We start from the raw sequence: 16,878 nt of genomic DNA on the forward strand, positions 1-16,878 counted from the left end.
TGGCTTCAGGGAGGCCCACCATACAAAGGTTGTTACGCATAGACCTGTTCTCGGAGAGCGTCTTCGGCTCTCCGATGCAGCTCCGACATGCGAGTAGTCAGCACTGAGACTTGGGCCTTGAGAGCGGTCACATCGTCTTCCTCTGTGGAAATCCTGGATTCGGCTTCTGTAATTCGGGCCTTGGCGTTGCGGAGACCAGGGCCACGTCCACCCTAACTTCTCCTATCTTGGATTCAACGGCCGCCTAGGAAGCCTGGATCACCTGAAGGATCGTTGCTAGATCACAGGATGTCGTCTCTGGTTCGCCACCTCCACTTGGGGCATGGTCTTCTGTCCGGGACTCAGATGCACCCGTGGTGAACTGTCTATGAGCGTTTGTGCTGTTGTTTGCCGCGCTGACTTATCCTTGCCCACGGCGACCGGTCACAGTTCCAGCACCACAAGAGCTTCAGCGGCTGGGTCAACAGCGCAGCCTGTTGAGGCCGTCACACAGTTAGTTCAGGGCCAAGAGTGATTTCTTTTGGGGTCCAGTTCCGCTGTGCCGCTCCATACACCGCGGATCAATCAAACAGCTTAGAGGGCTCAAAAAAACCACAGTATCCCAACAGCCAGTTCGTCCCCCCTCCGGTGGTTGGCTCACTCCAGGAATCGACCCCGTCTCCACCAGCACTCCTAATCACCCCCCCCCCCCCCCGGGTGACCTCAGGTCCCAGACACACTCGGGCGGGGAGGTGTGGGGGGGAGAAAACCAGAGTGGGGGGGGAGAAGTCCAGTCCCCGCAGTTCAGTAGCGCCATCATCCAAGGTCGGGTTCCCACCCTGGCGAGAGGAGGAGAGGAGAAGAACACAAGGGTGCTCCCCTCCCAGCCAGTGGCGCGGGTTCTGTGTCTCAACTCCTGGGTGGCCGCCCCAGCCCATGGGTCACCTCTGTTAAGTGTTGCCCACTGATTCATTCTCCAGCGGCGGCACAACTCCCTCCCCATCACGGTAGACTAATGGACGCGTGTTGGTCTCAACAGCGCCCGGGCGTCTCCGTGTCCCGCGGCGAGGTGTCTATTTATGGCCCGGAAACCATGGCTCGGGCAGCTCCGGACCGTTGTTCAGCCCGCGCCCGGGCCGTGGACTGGAGAAATCCTTCCTCTCCTCTCCCCATCTTCTTTGCCCTGGGGGGTGGGAGGGGCGATGGGGCCTCAGGTCTCGGCTCTCCCCTGGCCGATCTCAGTCACGGCCCACCTCTGGCAGTGAGGTGCGCCACTTTCGCTGCATCGAAGCACCACGGCAGGGCACACAGGCGTGTCCGTGTCACCACGGCGCCCCGATCTCCGGCAGTCTGCGCCTCGGCCTCATCCTCTGACCGCCATCTTAGTCGCCGGCGGCCGCGGCAGAAACTCACTTGTGTTAGGGCCAGGGGAGTCGGGAAGCTCTCTTTTTGTTCCCGGGTGGGGCAGCAGAGCCTCGGGGGACCAACGACGATGCCAATGGGAATGGATAGTGTTCCTTACAGGAGGCGGATGACGGAGGGGTCCAGAGCACTATGAAAGTGCGGCCGCCATCTTGACGCCTTGGCCACAACCGCAGTTTATTTTAACTGGAAAAATGTTTGATCAACGAAGCAAACAATAAACAATGCTATGTTGGATCCATTTCAATAGTATGGTACCTGTAATGGTAGCCTAGGCAGGACTCCCAAACATATAGTCTACATAACTGCACTACTAAAGAGACGGCTCATGTTGGCAGCCTGTTAGATATTTGCTTATCCTCCACTGATGGGGCCATGAAAGAAATTAACCCAAGAAGGACAGACTTGAACTTTAAACAGATGGCTCTCCACAATCAATGCAATGTGAACAAGACAGGAAAACTAACTTACTATTTCTCTTTTTCAGCAAAAGATCTGCTGCAACATTGTACTGTGTGCTTTATTTTAAAGTATGTGTTCAAATAAAACCACTTACATGGCACATTTGTCTACCTGAGGAACTGAATGGTGGGATTTTGCACTGCATTTACTCACACATACAATTCTATAACTACAGTGGAAGGACAATGGGGTAATCTGCTTAGAGAGGCAAACAGTAGCTTGCAATTTTCAGTAAAGTATGTGTGCAGGCGGAATGCAGATGAAGAGCCAGCTTACCCACAATGCAACAATGTAGAGCAAGAAGCATTTTGTAGCAAGATACTTCTCTCAAAACATGAGCTGCATGGTTGACTGGGGTTCCCCTGTTGCAGGCTTCTTCCCAGCTAAGGTTGCGAGATACACATCAATGCCAGGTCTCTACTGGGTGCTAAGAGATATGGTAGTCCCAGTTTTGCTGGGTGGCTTAAATCCCACACTGGCAAAGCTGAAGATTAAACACAGTTAAAAACATTTCTATAGGAGGAAGGTTGGTGAGCTTGCCCTGACCAGCAATGCTCAGATAAACATGAATAAGCTCCGGTATAACTAAACAAAAAAGACAGCTAAATAAATTAACTGAAACATTTTAGGAAACTGGAGTATTAGTTCAGGGGGTTGAGAGCCCATCTCATATAATTTTCACAATCTTTATCAGGGTGAGCCACTAGAGTCACTAAATAGACCTATGCTTAACCCTCTGGTAGCTTGGCACAAAGAAGTCAGGCTTAACTTAGGGGCGATGTATATAGTATTTATGCAGCACAAAGGCAGCAAGAAAATGAAAACACAACACAAGAAAACCCAAACCTTTAGGAAAACTAGAGAATATTTTATAAATAAAATGACTCCAAAACTGCATAAATCCAATAAGCAGAACCAGAGATATGAATTTTAAATTTTGATTTATAAATAGTCCTGAAAAGCACCAAACCCCCACCAGTAATTATCTGGTCATGCTAGCCCGGGTAAAAGTCAACAGTTAAGGCAGACTACAATGGAGTGTGGGTTGGACACAGGGACAAGATTTGTTCCAATACAAAATTTACCTTCAAACTTAGAAACCTTTATGGAGAAAAAGGGGTCATCAACGAGTTGTTAGCAGGGTAAGCTGGATCCGATGCAGGGCTTGACAGTGGTGGATTGCTGAACAGCGGGGTCCTGGTGCGGTCATCTACAAAGGTAGGAAAGCTCTGATTGGTCGAAGTCCAATGTCTGTGCCCATGAAGGCCTTGACATCAACAGGTTTCTACTCTACATCGGTTCCGATGAAGCCATCTACATTAGGACTTAAAAACGTTTCTGGAAGTCAGATCCACTTCCAGAAGGCAAACGAGAGAGCTGACGCTGACAGGCAGTTTGACGTCGGTGGCTGCGGCTTTAACAGCAGAAGTGGTCTCCAACAATTCTCCAGAGAATGTTGTCAAAAGGTTTCTAGCCCCATATCTTGGGGACAGTAGGAATATACTCTAACAACAGCTAACAGTCCAAGATCCTGAGAGGCACCACTTAGGGGTTAGGACTCATTCCAAAAATAGCCTGCAACTGGGTCCCGGGCAGGTCCAGTTGGTATTTGTGAGCTGACCAGTTGCACAGAAAGGTCTTTGAAAGCTTGTTTTGTCTAGGAAGTTTAAAACAGGACGTCAGCCAAATGATCCTTGGAGTCGACTTCTGGGGTCCTGGATTCAAAGCAAGCAAATCTAGTCTTTCTTAAGAATGCAGGCAGTCCTTTTTCTGATTCTTCACATGGCCAGCAGCATTTGTGAGGAGAGGTCTGGGGGGAAAACTTATGTGGCTGGTGGGGAAGCCTTTGTCCATCCCTTAAAACATTTCTGGTCAGTTCCTCCCCTATCTTGGAGTTTGGTGCCAGCCTGACTAGAGAGACAAACGGGAAGCAGGCTTAGGTGTGAGCATAATTTGCCAGGCAGGCATCCTTTGAAGAACAGGAATGGGTTAACCACTTTTAAATGATGGGAGAGCGAGCCTTGCCACTGTCAAAAATGGCTTTGGATATTTTTCACTGCTAGGACATGTAAACATTAAATATATGCCCTACGTTTTAAATACTATGCACCCAACCCTTTGGGCAGGGAGGGCCTACCTTAGGGGTGACTTATAAGTATTAAAAAGGAACGTGTCGGTCTTGCAAAATATTTTTGGCAGTGGAATATCTGTAGACTTCTTTTTTTTTTTACAGGACTAATGTTGTGGGTGGCACAGTGAGTGCTGCAGTCCACTAGCAGCATTTCATTTTCAAGCCCTGTGTACAGGTGACACCACATGTTAGGGTTTGTCAATCAGATGTATACCAATTTTAATAGCTTTGAAAAAAAAGAGCACTATCACTTTACTACTGGTTAGCGGGGTAATGTATACAGAGTCCTATGACCAACAAAAACGGGTTCACCCACAGAAGGCTGCATAAAGGATACAATTCCAACAAAGATCAACACCAAGTTTAAGACTACAGAGAAACCTGTAATAGGCCAAATAAAACAATCCTAAAAAAATGGGCTAAAGTTTAAGGCCACCCAGAAATTCAAAATAAAAATAACAGTATAAAAACATAATAGGCAGATGGAATGTATTACAAAATGTGTTCAGATTTTGATGCAAGACCCAACTTCTCAACTGTACTGTAGTGACATGACGTAATTAAAGAAGACCCAGGTACATTTATGAAACATAGCCCAGTCTTAAGAACTGGAATGGATGCCTCAAGTGTAAACCAGTACAGCCAAGTGTAGACCAGTACAGCAACATTTGCATTCAATACACAAACAAACAAGTGAAATAGTATTTAGGTAAATGTGAGTTTATTCACAGCAACACGTCCAATGTTACCTTTAAGCTCTTCAGAAATATCTTGGCATGTTCAAGATTGCCCTTGATGTAGAAGGTGATCATCCCTGGGCAACCAGTGCATTGCCGCCTTGTTAACTCATACTGAGGGTGTGATTTTAGACCTGAAATGAATCAACCACGTATAAACAAAGTGCATATGGTTCATGTAATCCTAATGTAGAAGTTAAGTGGAATGATAATATGGAGCAAATACACCCGCAAATTTTCCTGTCAGCTATACTCAAAGTTCGGTGTGTATTCCAACATTAAACTTTATTGGTTTCATGAAGAGGGGGCACAGGAAGTCAATATGTTAGAAGAAGGAGTTTGCAAGAAATACTGAGTGACTAAGATGCTAGGTGTCATAAGCAGACTAAAAATGCTGTGGGAGCGTGGAACTTGAAAACAAAATTAGAAAAGAATAGCACATATTCCGAACCCTCTTTTCTATGTAGTCTGGTGAAAGGTCTGACAAAATCTTCTCTGGTCTCTGGGAAGGGAGTTTGACTGCTGTACTCCTCTTAATTACACAATGAATGGTTTTGTGCACAGTCACTGCCCAAGACAAATCTTTTCCAGTCTGGTGAAATCGTAAACCACTTACCAGGAAAAATAACCTTTTCCACACGAGGATCTGATTCTAGAAACTGAGCAACAGCCATGGCATTAGTGAAATGCTGCTTCATTCGGAGATGCAAGGTCTTTAACCCCCGATTGCACAAATAGCAATCAAAAGGAGAGGGAACTGCTCCAAGAGCTGCACAAAAAAAAAAAATTGGTACTTTTTGGCACAGAATGAAGTCATTTCTTACCACAAAACTGAAAAAAACTGAAATTAAATGAGCAATTTAACAAGGAGTGGGAAAAGTAAAAGAAAACAAATAACATATATATATATACACACACACATCAAATACATTTTTGTGCCACTTTGACATTCAGTCCAGGAGGTGTGTCATTTATAAATATTTGTAATCACATATACATTTTTAAGAACACCAGTACATCTGTGCATCAATTTACACAATCCATTGCAGTCCTGTGTAAGGATATGATCCGTCAGCTATTAATATGCCCAGGACATACTTTCAACCTTTTAAATGGTTTGAATTCATTTCGAATTGCCCCTCCATATTCCCATTAGGGAACTCAATTACTGAAAAATACCCAAGTTTAGCCCTAGTATGACAAACTAGGAACCGAACGCTCCCACTTTAGATACCAGAGGGTACCAGGAGTTTCACACTACCAAATACCGCCTGAAGCCGTACTTTCCATACTATCACAATGTGAACCATAATGGGGGTTTAATAAAATAAAGGAGAACAATGATTATCATTTAATATTCTATTTCAGTCACTCAAATCTTCTGTAAGGTTCACATAATCAACAAGATTGGGCACCTCTTGTACTGGTCTAAACTCTGATGCACATTTACGCCAGGAAAACATCTTATAATATCCCTGCACCTTCCTCTTGAGTATATTCACCCATTTTCCACTACAAATGTAGAATGATCACACCATTTCACCTCTCTTGTTATGTATGGGGTCATCTGACTTTTGGCATTTATGTTACAGATGTAGGGGTATGGGTGTACTCTCTCTGGCTAACCCTACGCCGTACGAAAGGACAAGGTTCTCTCAGTCAGCACTGCACGTGCACTCTCTTTGACAGCTGCACCCATTCTTGCAAAATAGGAAAAAAACTAACGGGTACTATAGCCAGCTTCTCTGACATCCTCAACGCGGCTCCTAAAATGACTCCTGGAAAAAGCATTTGGAAAACTCATTCTCTCTCTCATTCTTTCGCGCTCTCTCTCTTCTCTCTCTCAGAAAAGACCCCAAAAGCAAGAAACAAGTTCACACTTTTGATGAACAAAGTCCCTAACTGGATGAAATCCAACTATCTCCAGCTCAACACTGATAGGACAATAACAGTGACCTTCAGCAACAACATTGCACTATGTAACTTCAACTGGTATCTGTCAGAAAAATCGAACCGACATCCACACCAAGCACCCACATCAGGAACTTAGGAATCATAGATAGCAAACTTGACATGACTGCATAAGTCAACACCATCCCTGCATCCTGCTTCCACACCCCGACGATAATGAGGAAGATCTTCAAATGGCTCCCAAGCAAAACCAGCAAAAACATCAAATATATATATATTTTGTATTTTTATAGCGCTTACTACCCCTGACGAGCCGTCAAAGCACTTTACAGTGAGTAGCTTGCTACCCAGAGCATAGTTAGTAGTATTTCAACTGGTTAATCGGGTTAGTTTTGCATGCTGTGTAGGGGCTTGTTTTGTGTGATGTGATTATTAGAGGAGGCTATGTGAGGCACACTTACTAGCCAGAATTAAGATTGTTATGGTTTCCAAACAGACATAAGGCACATAGGCATGAGATTTTTAGCGTTACTTGTATACAGATGAGTGAGACTGAAGGCAGAAAGAAGCAGAGTTCGATTTAAAAAACATAAGTGATGGAAGGTCAGTTTTTCATGCAGGATCTTAAGGGTTATAACAGGTTTAGAATTTCCGCATGCAATTTGTGGATTGAATTCTGTTGAAAGAAACAGTTTCATCAAAGATATTTCTCACAGTAAAAAAGGAAGCACAGTGTGACAAATAAAAGGCCATTTTTTATATACTTACTACACCGTATTAAATACTATAAAGTATTGGAGTTTATGCAAATTATATGCATTATAAATTATATATTATAAAAAATCTTTTCAACACCCGCCAACTTAAAAATATAACAAGGCAATTAATATAGACAAATTGTAGTAACAATGGCAGTGGCAGGTTTGTCACCCATTCAATGTCTGGTTTCGAAGGCAATGCCACCTTCATCCGCCTGAACCTGAAGAGCACTCCCACAGAACTGACACATTGCTCAGCAGAATGGATGTGTCTGGGGTCACCTTCTCCTTCTAGGATCTACCTTGCCTCGTAGTTTGCCCTAGTCACCAGGAAGCTGGACTAAGAGAACACCTGCTACACTGAGATCACCAAGCAACTCACCAGAAGATTAAAAAAACATCCAGAACCTGGCAGTCAGACTCAACCTCCCATACAGAACTCACATAACACCACACCTCAGGGAGCTACACTGGCTCCCAATACACAAACACATTTCAAACTCCTCACTCACACAATCGGGGCATCACACAGCATTTCAACAACCACCCAGACACTACCAGTCCACAGGACCTTGGCTCACACACATTCCATGCATACACAGAACCAGATCAGGAGGACAGGTATTCAGATACATTGCTCCTAAAGCATGGAAAGACCCCCCACTCTACATCAGAGCCTCATCCTCTCCTCCTGAATTAAGCTATTTCTTTTTCAATTTAACGACAGACCCTAGGCAGGGCAAGGCATACACACCTGTTCAGCACCAAGATGCCCTAATGGGTGAGTCTGCTTTGAAAATACACAAAACATAACACGGGATGCTCAGAAACACCCAGCCAAAGAAGCAGTGGCCACAAACGTACGTCCAGGAAAAGAAATCATCACAAAGCAAGCTTGCTGCCACAGAAACATTCATAATGCAACTTGCAGTAATAGAAGATTTGCCAGAAACACTCTCTCCACACATGTGCACTTAGCCTATTTCCACATGCAGTGACCTGTTACAAGCTTTGTTCACAACACCACCAAGCTCCCACTCAAGAAACACATTTACCTCACAGGTAACAACTAAGCATGCATGCTCTGGTCACAAACTTTCCTAGACATCATACTTAAAGAAGGGAGCCTTACAACACAAGCTCCTTGAGAATGAAACAATCAAGGTCCTAGATAAGGCAACAGTGTTACAGTACCAGCCAAGCAGCAGTAATGCATTGTACAGATGTAAGTTTAGCTCCACAACTGGTTAACTTGGAATATTCAAGACATAAAGCTTTACAAACACATATATAATTGAGGCCAGGCTCTCAATCACTTTGAAAGCCATTGATCAAGAAGCCTTAGGCTTAATCATTCAAACACTCAAAAAAAACAGAGGCCATAGTTCTCTCTATAACTAAAGTTCACCTCATCCTAGATGTTTAACACCTTTTCTGTAACACAAATGTAGCGGGTTTCCAAGTTCACCCAGTACGTATACCTGCAATGTTCTTTTTAAAAAAATAAATAACATTCTTTACCATTTTGCACAAATATACAGAATATATCATTAAATTCACAGTGCTATTATACAGTGTAACTAGCATGAAATCACACAGTTACGAGATTGCAACAAGAGCCACAATCAGCAAGTCTGTATTACCAACAGAGTGGTTTAACACCCTTCGAGAAGCCCCCTTACTTTTTCACATATATAGACAGGTAAACACCCAAACAGAGGAAGTGCACTCTCTAAATCCATATTTGATCTTTCATTATAATTTCCCATATTCACTGTTTGGGTGAACATAATACTACCTGCAAGCCCTCCATAGATTTACTTTTTTTTGTCATGGGTGAACCTGCTCACAGAAGCATTCCTCAGCATCACTGCAGAAGACCAACTCAGTAGCCCAGGAAATCAAGTGGATGACTGTCTAAAACATTGTAATGATGTTTACTTTTGTTCAGGCTCAAGATCAATTTGACAAGCTAACTGAGTTGACAAGAGGCCAGAGACCTGTGTCAGTAATACATTCTTGAAAGGATACACAGAGCCTCCAAAGATAACACTTATTCCCTTCACCACGTTTAGTCAAAACTGCTCTATAACAGGGCACTCACGAATGAAATAATTAAAAATCTACATCCTCCCAAGAGCGAGGGAAGCCCCCAGGCTCATGATCTGGATTATTAATTGTGTAATAACTGGACAGCCAGATAACTTTTCTTTAAAAGCCTGTAATGTACACGTTGAAACCTAGAGTTGCTGAAAATGGTATGTGTCGGGAGGCCACCTATTATTCATTTTCTCCCAATGTTAGCCTCAAATTCTGCTTAGGCATTTGAAACGGCAGAAGCAGACATCCTGGAGAAGGATATAAGTAGTAGTAATGAAAGTGCAATAGAATGCTGTTAAAAAAAAGTGAAATACTGGGATGTAGTTCGGTGACATTGGTGAGCAAGATCATCTCCTCAAGTGCTCTGTATATCTGTCCAAGACACACAGTCATCAACAAGAAGGTAGTGGCCTTTCCTTTAGCTTTTCTAGGTGATAAAGCTATACAACAAATACCATCAAACAGATCTTCCATGGGTTTGATACCCTGTTTATCAAAATGGCAATGTAAGCTGCCTAATTGCAGAAAAGAAATCCATAGCACAACTCTGCATCTGCACATGGGGTCTATGTACTAAAGTAGTACCAAATAGGTTTATTGCCCACTTGAACTTATCAACTACACAACTTACCAAGAAACCTTCGGAAAGATTCTTATGGCCATTTTCAGAATTGTTAGTCCCTGATCAGACACTGTACATGCTGCTTTCCAGCTTCTAGTCCATTTGACCTAAAGAAGTCTTTAAATCCATTGTAAAAGCTCTCAGTTTCTTTCTTATTTCGAAGTATTCACTGGAACTTCAAGATAGCACAACCCACCTTCAGCACTGACAACTCTGCTGGAGATACTTCATTGCTTTAACTCCCTTTTAATACAACAGTGCTCGCCTTCAAAGATATACATTTCTAGACCGGAATTCAATACTAGTGAAAGTGCAGGGCCAACAAGCTCCTACATCACGCTTTCCTGGCAGCATCAAGAAGGTAGTTTTTGAGGCAGCTACGTGTTCACCATCCTCTTCTGTTTATTTTCTCCATCCTCAAAGGCAATAACGCATTCAGGATAGCTATATCCAACGTTACTAGGGGTGACCCCAGTGATACACATGCTAATCAGTTGCAGATTGTGGAAATGTCAGCAGCTGAGCACAAGCACAGCCTCTAATTAGACCAACTTCAAATGATATCACCCCAGGACAGCCAAACCCCATATTACCTCTTTTGGACTGTGCATAATAAAACACATCTAAAAGGTATGTGATTACGCAAGAGTGTGCGAAGCAGCCAGTTACAGCAATGTTTGCAAGTACTAGGCATACTGTGCAGCACTTGACAGAACATCCCATTTTCAGCAGTACAGCATGCACTTCACCAGCTAAGGAAGTGCAAAAAAACTGATAACATTTGTAACTCTAAACAAAAAATTAAAAAAAACTCTGAGAACACACCAGCACCCTTTAAATGTACCATGGAACTTAGTTTTTCCCAGTAAGCCTTAATGACAGCGCAGAGAATCACTGAAGGAAGTCACTGTTACTTTGTAATTATTATCATATGATTCTTGTTTTTCCAAAGTTCGAAAAGGGATTGTAATCCTTTGATTCAAAGTCCCTACTTAAATCACAGCAGAACAATTGTTCTAAAGTTGCAAATCGACACAAAACATTTCAAGCAGTTACAAAGAGAAATTATGTTCGTTCAAGTGATGGAACCATGCACAAAACAGGCGCTGTTGTCACGAAGCTGACAAGTCAAAGAACCAAGGACATTCAAATCCAGAACCAGAGAATACAGCAAAGTGGGCACAACAAACCAATGTCATAATCTGCAGTCGTAGCACTGGTAAACACAAGGCTGCAAGGAAAACCCACAGGTGAGATTCTACGATACGTTTTACGGTTTCTGCCGATGTAAACATCAGAGATGAGGTTCCTTTGACAAATCTGTGCGGAGCTGAATTACTGCTGCTTGGACTTTTATCAGACATTAGCTTTAGTAAACAAATTATTTACGAAATGATGAAATTAAGTTTTTCACCAGGATACCTTTAAACTATATGTGATGTATTTTCTACTTTATGGCACAATCTGAAACAACAATGATAAACAAAAAATATAAAAAGCAAGCCTTCCGTTTACCAAAATCAACAGAATGTCAATCTAACTGCAGGTTTTCTTTCACAAATGCTTACCATTCTGCAAGAACCTTAGTCTTTCATGGAGATCTTCTCGATTAACCGAAACCAGCCCCATGATAACATCAGTGTGCCCTACAATTAAAAATAATTATTTAGCACCTAACCTAGGTTGTGGTTAGTGAGTTAAGCAGTAATTCAACAAATGCGTGGCTGTTCCAAGAGAGAAATACAATAAATGTTTCATGTGTACCCCAGTTGAACATTTTCTACCAATAGTTACTTATGGAAGGCAATGTTGCTTGCTAAAAGATTAGTTATGATTAATTTAATAAACAAGTAAAGCAGCAACACATAACATGTACCTAACAATAAAATAAATGTAATAAAACATTTATCATTTTAAAATCAGGGGCATTTTGGCAAAATTGGGTGTGGAGAGAAACGACCGTCACCTATATTTTTGTCCTACTTAGAGCTAGAAAATCTCAGGGAACTTTTACTATGGAATCTAAAGAAAGGCTAGATTTGCCATGCAAGGAATGTATCCACTGGATTTCAGTTTCGGAAAGATTATGTCTCATACACTTTTAAAAGGCAAAATGAATGTAATGTATGTACAAACTGTTTCTTTAATAAAGAATAATTTTATTTAAAAAAATAACTCCAATATCACGGTCAATTCCAATCATATTTTTTTTCGATTTAATCAAGACATTTCATGAAATATTAAGTAAGCATATGCTACATAGTGTCTTAGACTGGCATTTCATTATGTAGTAAAACATTTTTTAGTTCCCTGTGCACAGATCCACAATAGAGTCCAAATATATTTTGCCTATGACTGAAGCTTCTCAATCCTTACGTACCAACATGTTCCTCCTGTAGGAACGTGTTATGCTATTGGACTTATTTCTTATGCCTAGGTGGTCCAACTGCAATCACATCTTATCAATATTTAATTTCTAAATACGTGAGACCCAACTTTAAATTAAGAGCTTGTTTAATTGCGTTGGATCTTGTTTAAATACATGCTCTTAAGGTAGATAACCAAATTGCTTCAACCAGCTGCAAAGTAAGTTGTATTTGTTAATATGTGTGAGGGGTACATTTTGATGTATATACCGTTTTCACCAGTTAAAGGAATACTCTATCATCTAGAATTCCTGAAAGAAGGGAACTGAGATTAGTTGAGCTACTTGAACACATTTATGCAGCTTACACTTTTATTGGGTTAGCTTTCCCTAAAGGAGGGCACAGACAATTCCTAAATTCCTTGTTCTTTATGTTTATTAATTCTAGCTACGGGATGCATGCCATGAGTTGGAAGATAGCCCAACACCTAACAGACGGGAAATGGATGAATGCCATGCTTAAACAGGGATTGACAAATTTGGGAGTGAGAAGGAAAAGACACTATAGCGTCAACGCCTAAGTAGAGAAAGCTTTTAGTCAACATAAGGATTTATGTTTGATAAGGACAGAAAATCTGATGACAGCCCCACCTGAACAATATCTCTACCCAGCATTAACGGAGAAAGTTGGTGGTTAAGTACAGTTCAGTACTCACATGCTTCGCAATGCCACTTTCATAGATGAACACACTAGGATTAGCATAATGTTAGCAGTAATTAAATGCCTATGGGTAGACAACAAACTCTCCCATTAGGGCAATGCTTACCTTATACCAGGCACTGTGGATATTAATATCGTCTTTAGGCCGCCAAAGAAAGCACTATTCCTTGACTTCAGCAGCAGCATAGTAAATGCTAATGCATATACTGATACTGTATAATTTTATACAAGAATTTGCATCAACTGGCATCCTGTAAAAATTTGCATTGACTTCCTGTTACTGACAAATTATGTCCACACTAATGTTTAAGTGATTTGTATAACAACATCCATAAAAAAAAGATAAAACTGTTTTTCAGTGTCCTTCTAAAAGATGTCTGACTTAATGAAATTCCAGAAGAACAGTTAACCACACTTGATGTTAGACTGATTTAATATGGATGACACTCTACAAAATTTGCTCAGTAGCTTACTATGTTGCCAATTTGAGGGCATTCATATGTGAGGCATATAGGGCGGATGATATGCACAGTACTGTGCAAGTTAAAAAATTAGGACATTATTTAACAATACCTAGGCCCTCATTAAGAGGCTGGCGGTCATGAGACCGGCGGCAAGGACTGCCACATTAAGAGTTGCGAGGCATGGCAGAGGCCAAGCCTCCACAACCCCGCCGGGCCCGCTGGAGCAGTCGCACTGCTGCGGCCAGCGGGGAGTATCTCCAACCTGGCGCCAGATTACGAAGCTACAAAATGCCAGGCTTTCCGTGGCGGTCACCCTTCCACAAAAACCCTGGTGGTCTCGCACCTGGCGACAGGAATCTTCATTCCTGTCACTGGCACGCACATACATACATGTCCGCACACATCCCCCTCACCCATCCACACACTCACACACCCCCACACCCCTTCACGCACTCATGCATACACATACACACCCATTCAGCATACGCATACATGCACTCAAACACCCCCACTCACACCAATTCATCAACACAGACACCCCATTCACGCGCACATACAGGCACGCATTCAGCACCCCCCTCCACAAACATGCACACACGCACCCAAACACAATGACCTCCTTCCCACCTTCGGACGTCCACTTACCTCCTCAGTCGAGGGGAACGTCTGAGAGGGGATGGGTCCTGGCGGTTTTCCCTCGGCGCCTCTACCACACCAGTAGAACTCCGCCAAGTCATATTATGGCTTGTAATACGGGGGCGGAGTCCTGCTGGTGTGGCAGCGCCAGCGAGGGACCTGCCATGTGCCGGCTGCTTTCTGCCTCAATAAAGGTGGAAAGCAGCCTGCTCTCGTAATATGACGGTCTTCTGACCGACCAGCACTGGCGGAAATCTGGCCGGCTGGGCTTTGGCGGTCATTGAAATTAACGCCAAGGTCCAAATGAGGGCCTGAGTTTGTACATACATAATTAGTTCCTCACAATTAAAGATGTGCACAGTACACCTGCTGCCAATTTTGTTTTGCGGTTACCATTACTAATAACAAAATGTGTACTATAGATACCTAGCAATAGTGCCAGTTTCTATATGTGTTTTGTTCACTATCACAATACCACTTTAAAATACTATGAGCAAAAACAACAGATAAACACTGCAAACTGATATTGTTTCATTGCTTACCATTCATGTATTTGGTTGCTGAACACATGCAAATGTCTGCACCCAGATCTAAAGGACGCTACAAGACAAAAGATAAACGTTACTTCAGAGTATCTAGTTTGCACTTTTAATGTTGAAGATATTTTTATCTGAGAAATTTGAGGTTCCTAAATTTATTTACAAATCGTCAGTTGCCAATCTGTTGAACTAATTATTTACAGTTTTACCTGAAGAGAAGAGTAATTAATGCAAGGGAAACATTAAGATTCTTCCCATTAATTGTGTGTCTTTGCTAGACTATTTTATTTTCATCAACATTAAGGGGTTAATAGAGATGGTCTGTCAACAAGACAATTGGAGTCATAAGAGAAGGCCAAATGAATCCAAAGCATAGCAGTAATGTGTTTGTAATCTCATATTCAGTTAATTCTGTCATGCACTTGGCACCATCCGGTACGTTAAGGACCAGGAAGGATAGACCTTCAAACAGGTGTTCCCATGAAAATCAATAATGCATGCAACCTCACATCAGCTGCAGAATCAGCAACTTCCTACAAATCAAACTATACTATTTTTAACTTTATAATCAGGGCAGACCATTGATCTGAGCTGAGTGAGGGACAAGAGAAAAGTACTTCAGTAAAACAAATAATTTCCAACCCCAATACAGACTTATTGCAGATAAACTTATCTCTGTAACATTAAATGTGGGTATGCTGAACAACCACGTGGATACCTCCTAAAAACATCAATGAGTGCTCATAAGCTAAAACATGATCAAACATCGGCCTTGAATTCAAATATTCAGAAATTGTCATTACAGTGTGAAACAATCTATGCTGCAGTCATAAAAGAAATGCAACAGTTTCCTGCTACAAGATCAAGCTCTGGGCAAGGCAGATGACTACATGTTTAACTAGCCCTCCACAGATGAGTGCTTTAAGTACCAAGTGGAAAAAATTAAAACATTTGTCTATAATTGTCTCCTGAAGAATAGTGAGCAGGAGGGAGAGAGAGAGAGAGCGTGAGGGAAGGGTAGAGGGGGAGATAGAGAGCATGTGAGTTTGTGTGTGTGGGGGGGGGGGACTTAGTGTAACAACTGAATCAGCAAAGCAGGGAATGATCTAGCACCGAAAGAGGGACACTCTTCTGCCCACTCCACACTTTCAGCGGACTGGTATACCGAAGAGCTTAGATCTCTCAAGAACCAGTGCAAGCAACTGGAGCACCAAGGGAGCAGAAATTATAGCAGTCGGGAAAGAGAAACACATCTACTAGCCCTGAAAGACTATCATAAGCAAATCATGGTCAGGTGTAGGCAGTACTATGCCCAGAAAATTGATAAGGCTCAGAACTCGGCACAGAATATTTTTACCATTGTTAAATCTCTGACATATTTAGAGCGTATCTCTGCATTGCCAGAATCTTCGACTGAAAGGTGGAATGAGATAGCTCAATTCTGATAAAATTGACAAGATATATTCTTCTTTTCCATGAGGAATTAGGGAAGCAACCCATCATAACCTATGGCTTATCCTGAGCAAGGCTAATAAAGGCCTGTCTAAGCTGGAATTGGCATCGGTGATTGATGAAAGTTATTACTAAGATTACATCAGGATCACCACTTCATCAGGACCCTCTGAAGATTTAGGAATGTGGTATGAAGGTAGAAGATCCTGCTCTTTATGAGCTGGTGCACCTATCTCTAAAGTCAGGCCAGGGTCTCCCTGAATGGAAACACACCACAGTGGTTCCCCTCTTTAAAACACCCTTGCTTGATCTTAGCAAAATGGAAAATCTTAGGCTTATCTCACTGCTACCTTTTGTTGCAAAAGTAGCAGAAAAGTGTGATAATCAACAGCTGATGCAATACATTGAGACCAACAACGTTCAACATAACAGCCAGTCAGGCTTTCATCCTCTCCACAGCACTGAGTCTGCGCTGTTATTAGCCTCAGATTCACTGAGGCACATTGTGGACAAGGAGGACACAACTGCACAAGTAATGTTAGACCTGAGTGCGGCTTTTGACACTGTGTCCCACAGTAC

General features: G+C 42.4%; 1 protein-coding gene across 1 annotated transcript in view; it reads right to left on the minus strand.

The window, feature by feature from the left end:
- Window positions 1-16,878, minus strand: part of CTH (cystathionine gamma-lyase) — an 82,653-nt gene that overhangs the window by 20,917 nt on the left and 44,858 nt on the right. Inside the window, exons 6-9 of the mRNA XM_069232445.1 lie at window positions 14,851-14,908; window positions 11,691-11,768; window positions 5,348-5,500; window positions 4,744-4,865 (exon numbers count right to left, since the gene is read on the minus strand). Coding sequence (XP_069088546.1) covers window positions 4,744-4,865; window positions 5,348-5,500; window positions 11,691-11,768; window positions 14,851-14,908 — 411 coding nt within the window. The remainder of the gene's footprint in view (window positions 1-4,743; window positions 4,866-5,347; window positions 5,501-11,690; window positions 11,769-14,850; window positions 14,909-16,878) is intronic.

Source organism: Pleurodeles waltl, chromosome 4_2 (assembly GCF_031143425.1).
Source record: "Pleurodeles waltl isolate 20211129_DDA chromosome 4_2, aPleWal1.hap1.20221129, whole genome shotgun sequence".
Classification (NCBI taxonomy): Eukaryota; Metazoa; Chordata; class Amphibia; order Caudata; family Salamandridae; genus Pleurodeles; species Pleurodeles waltl.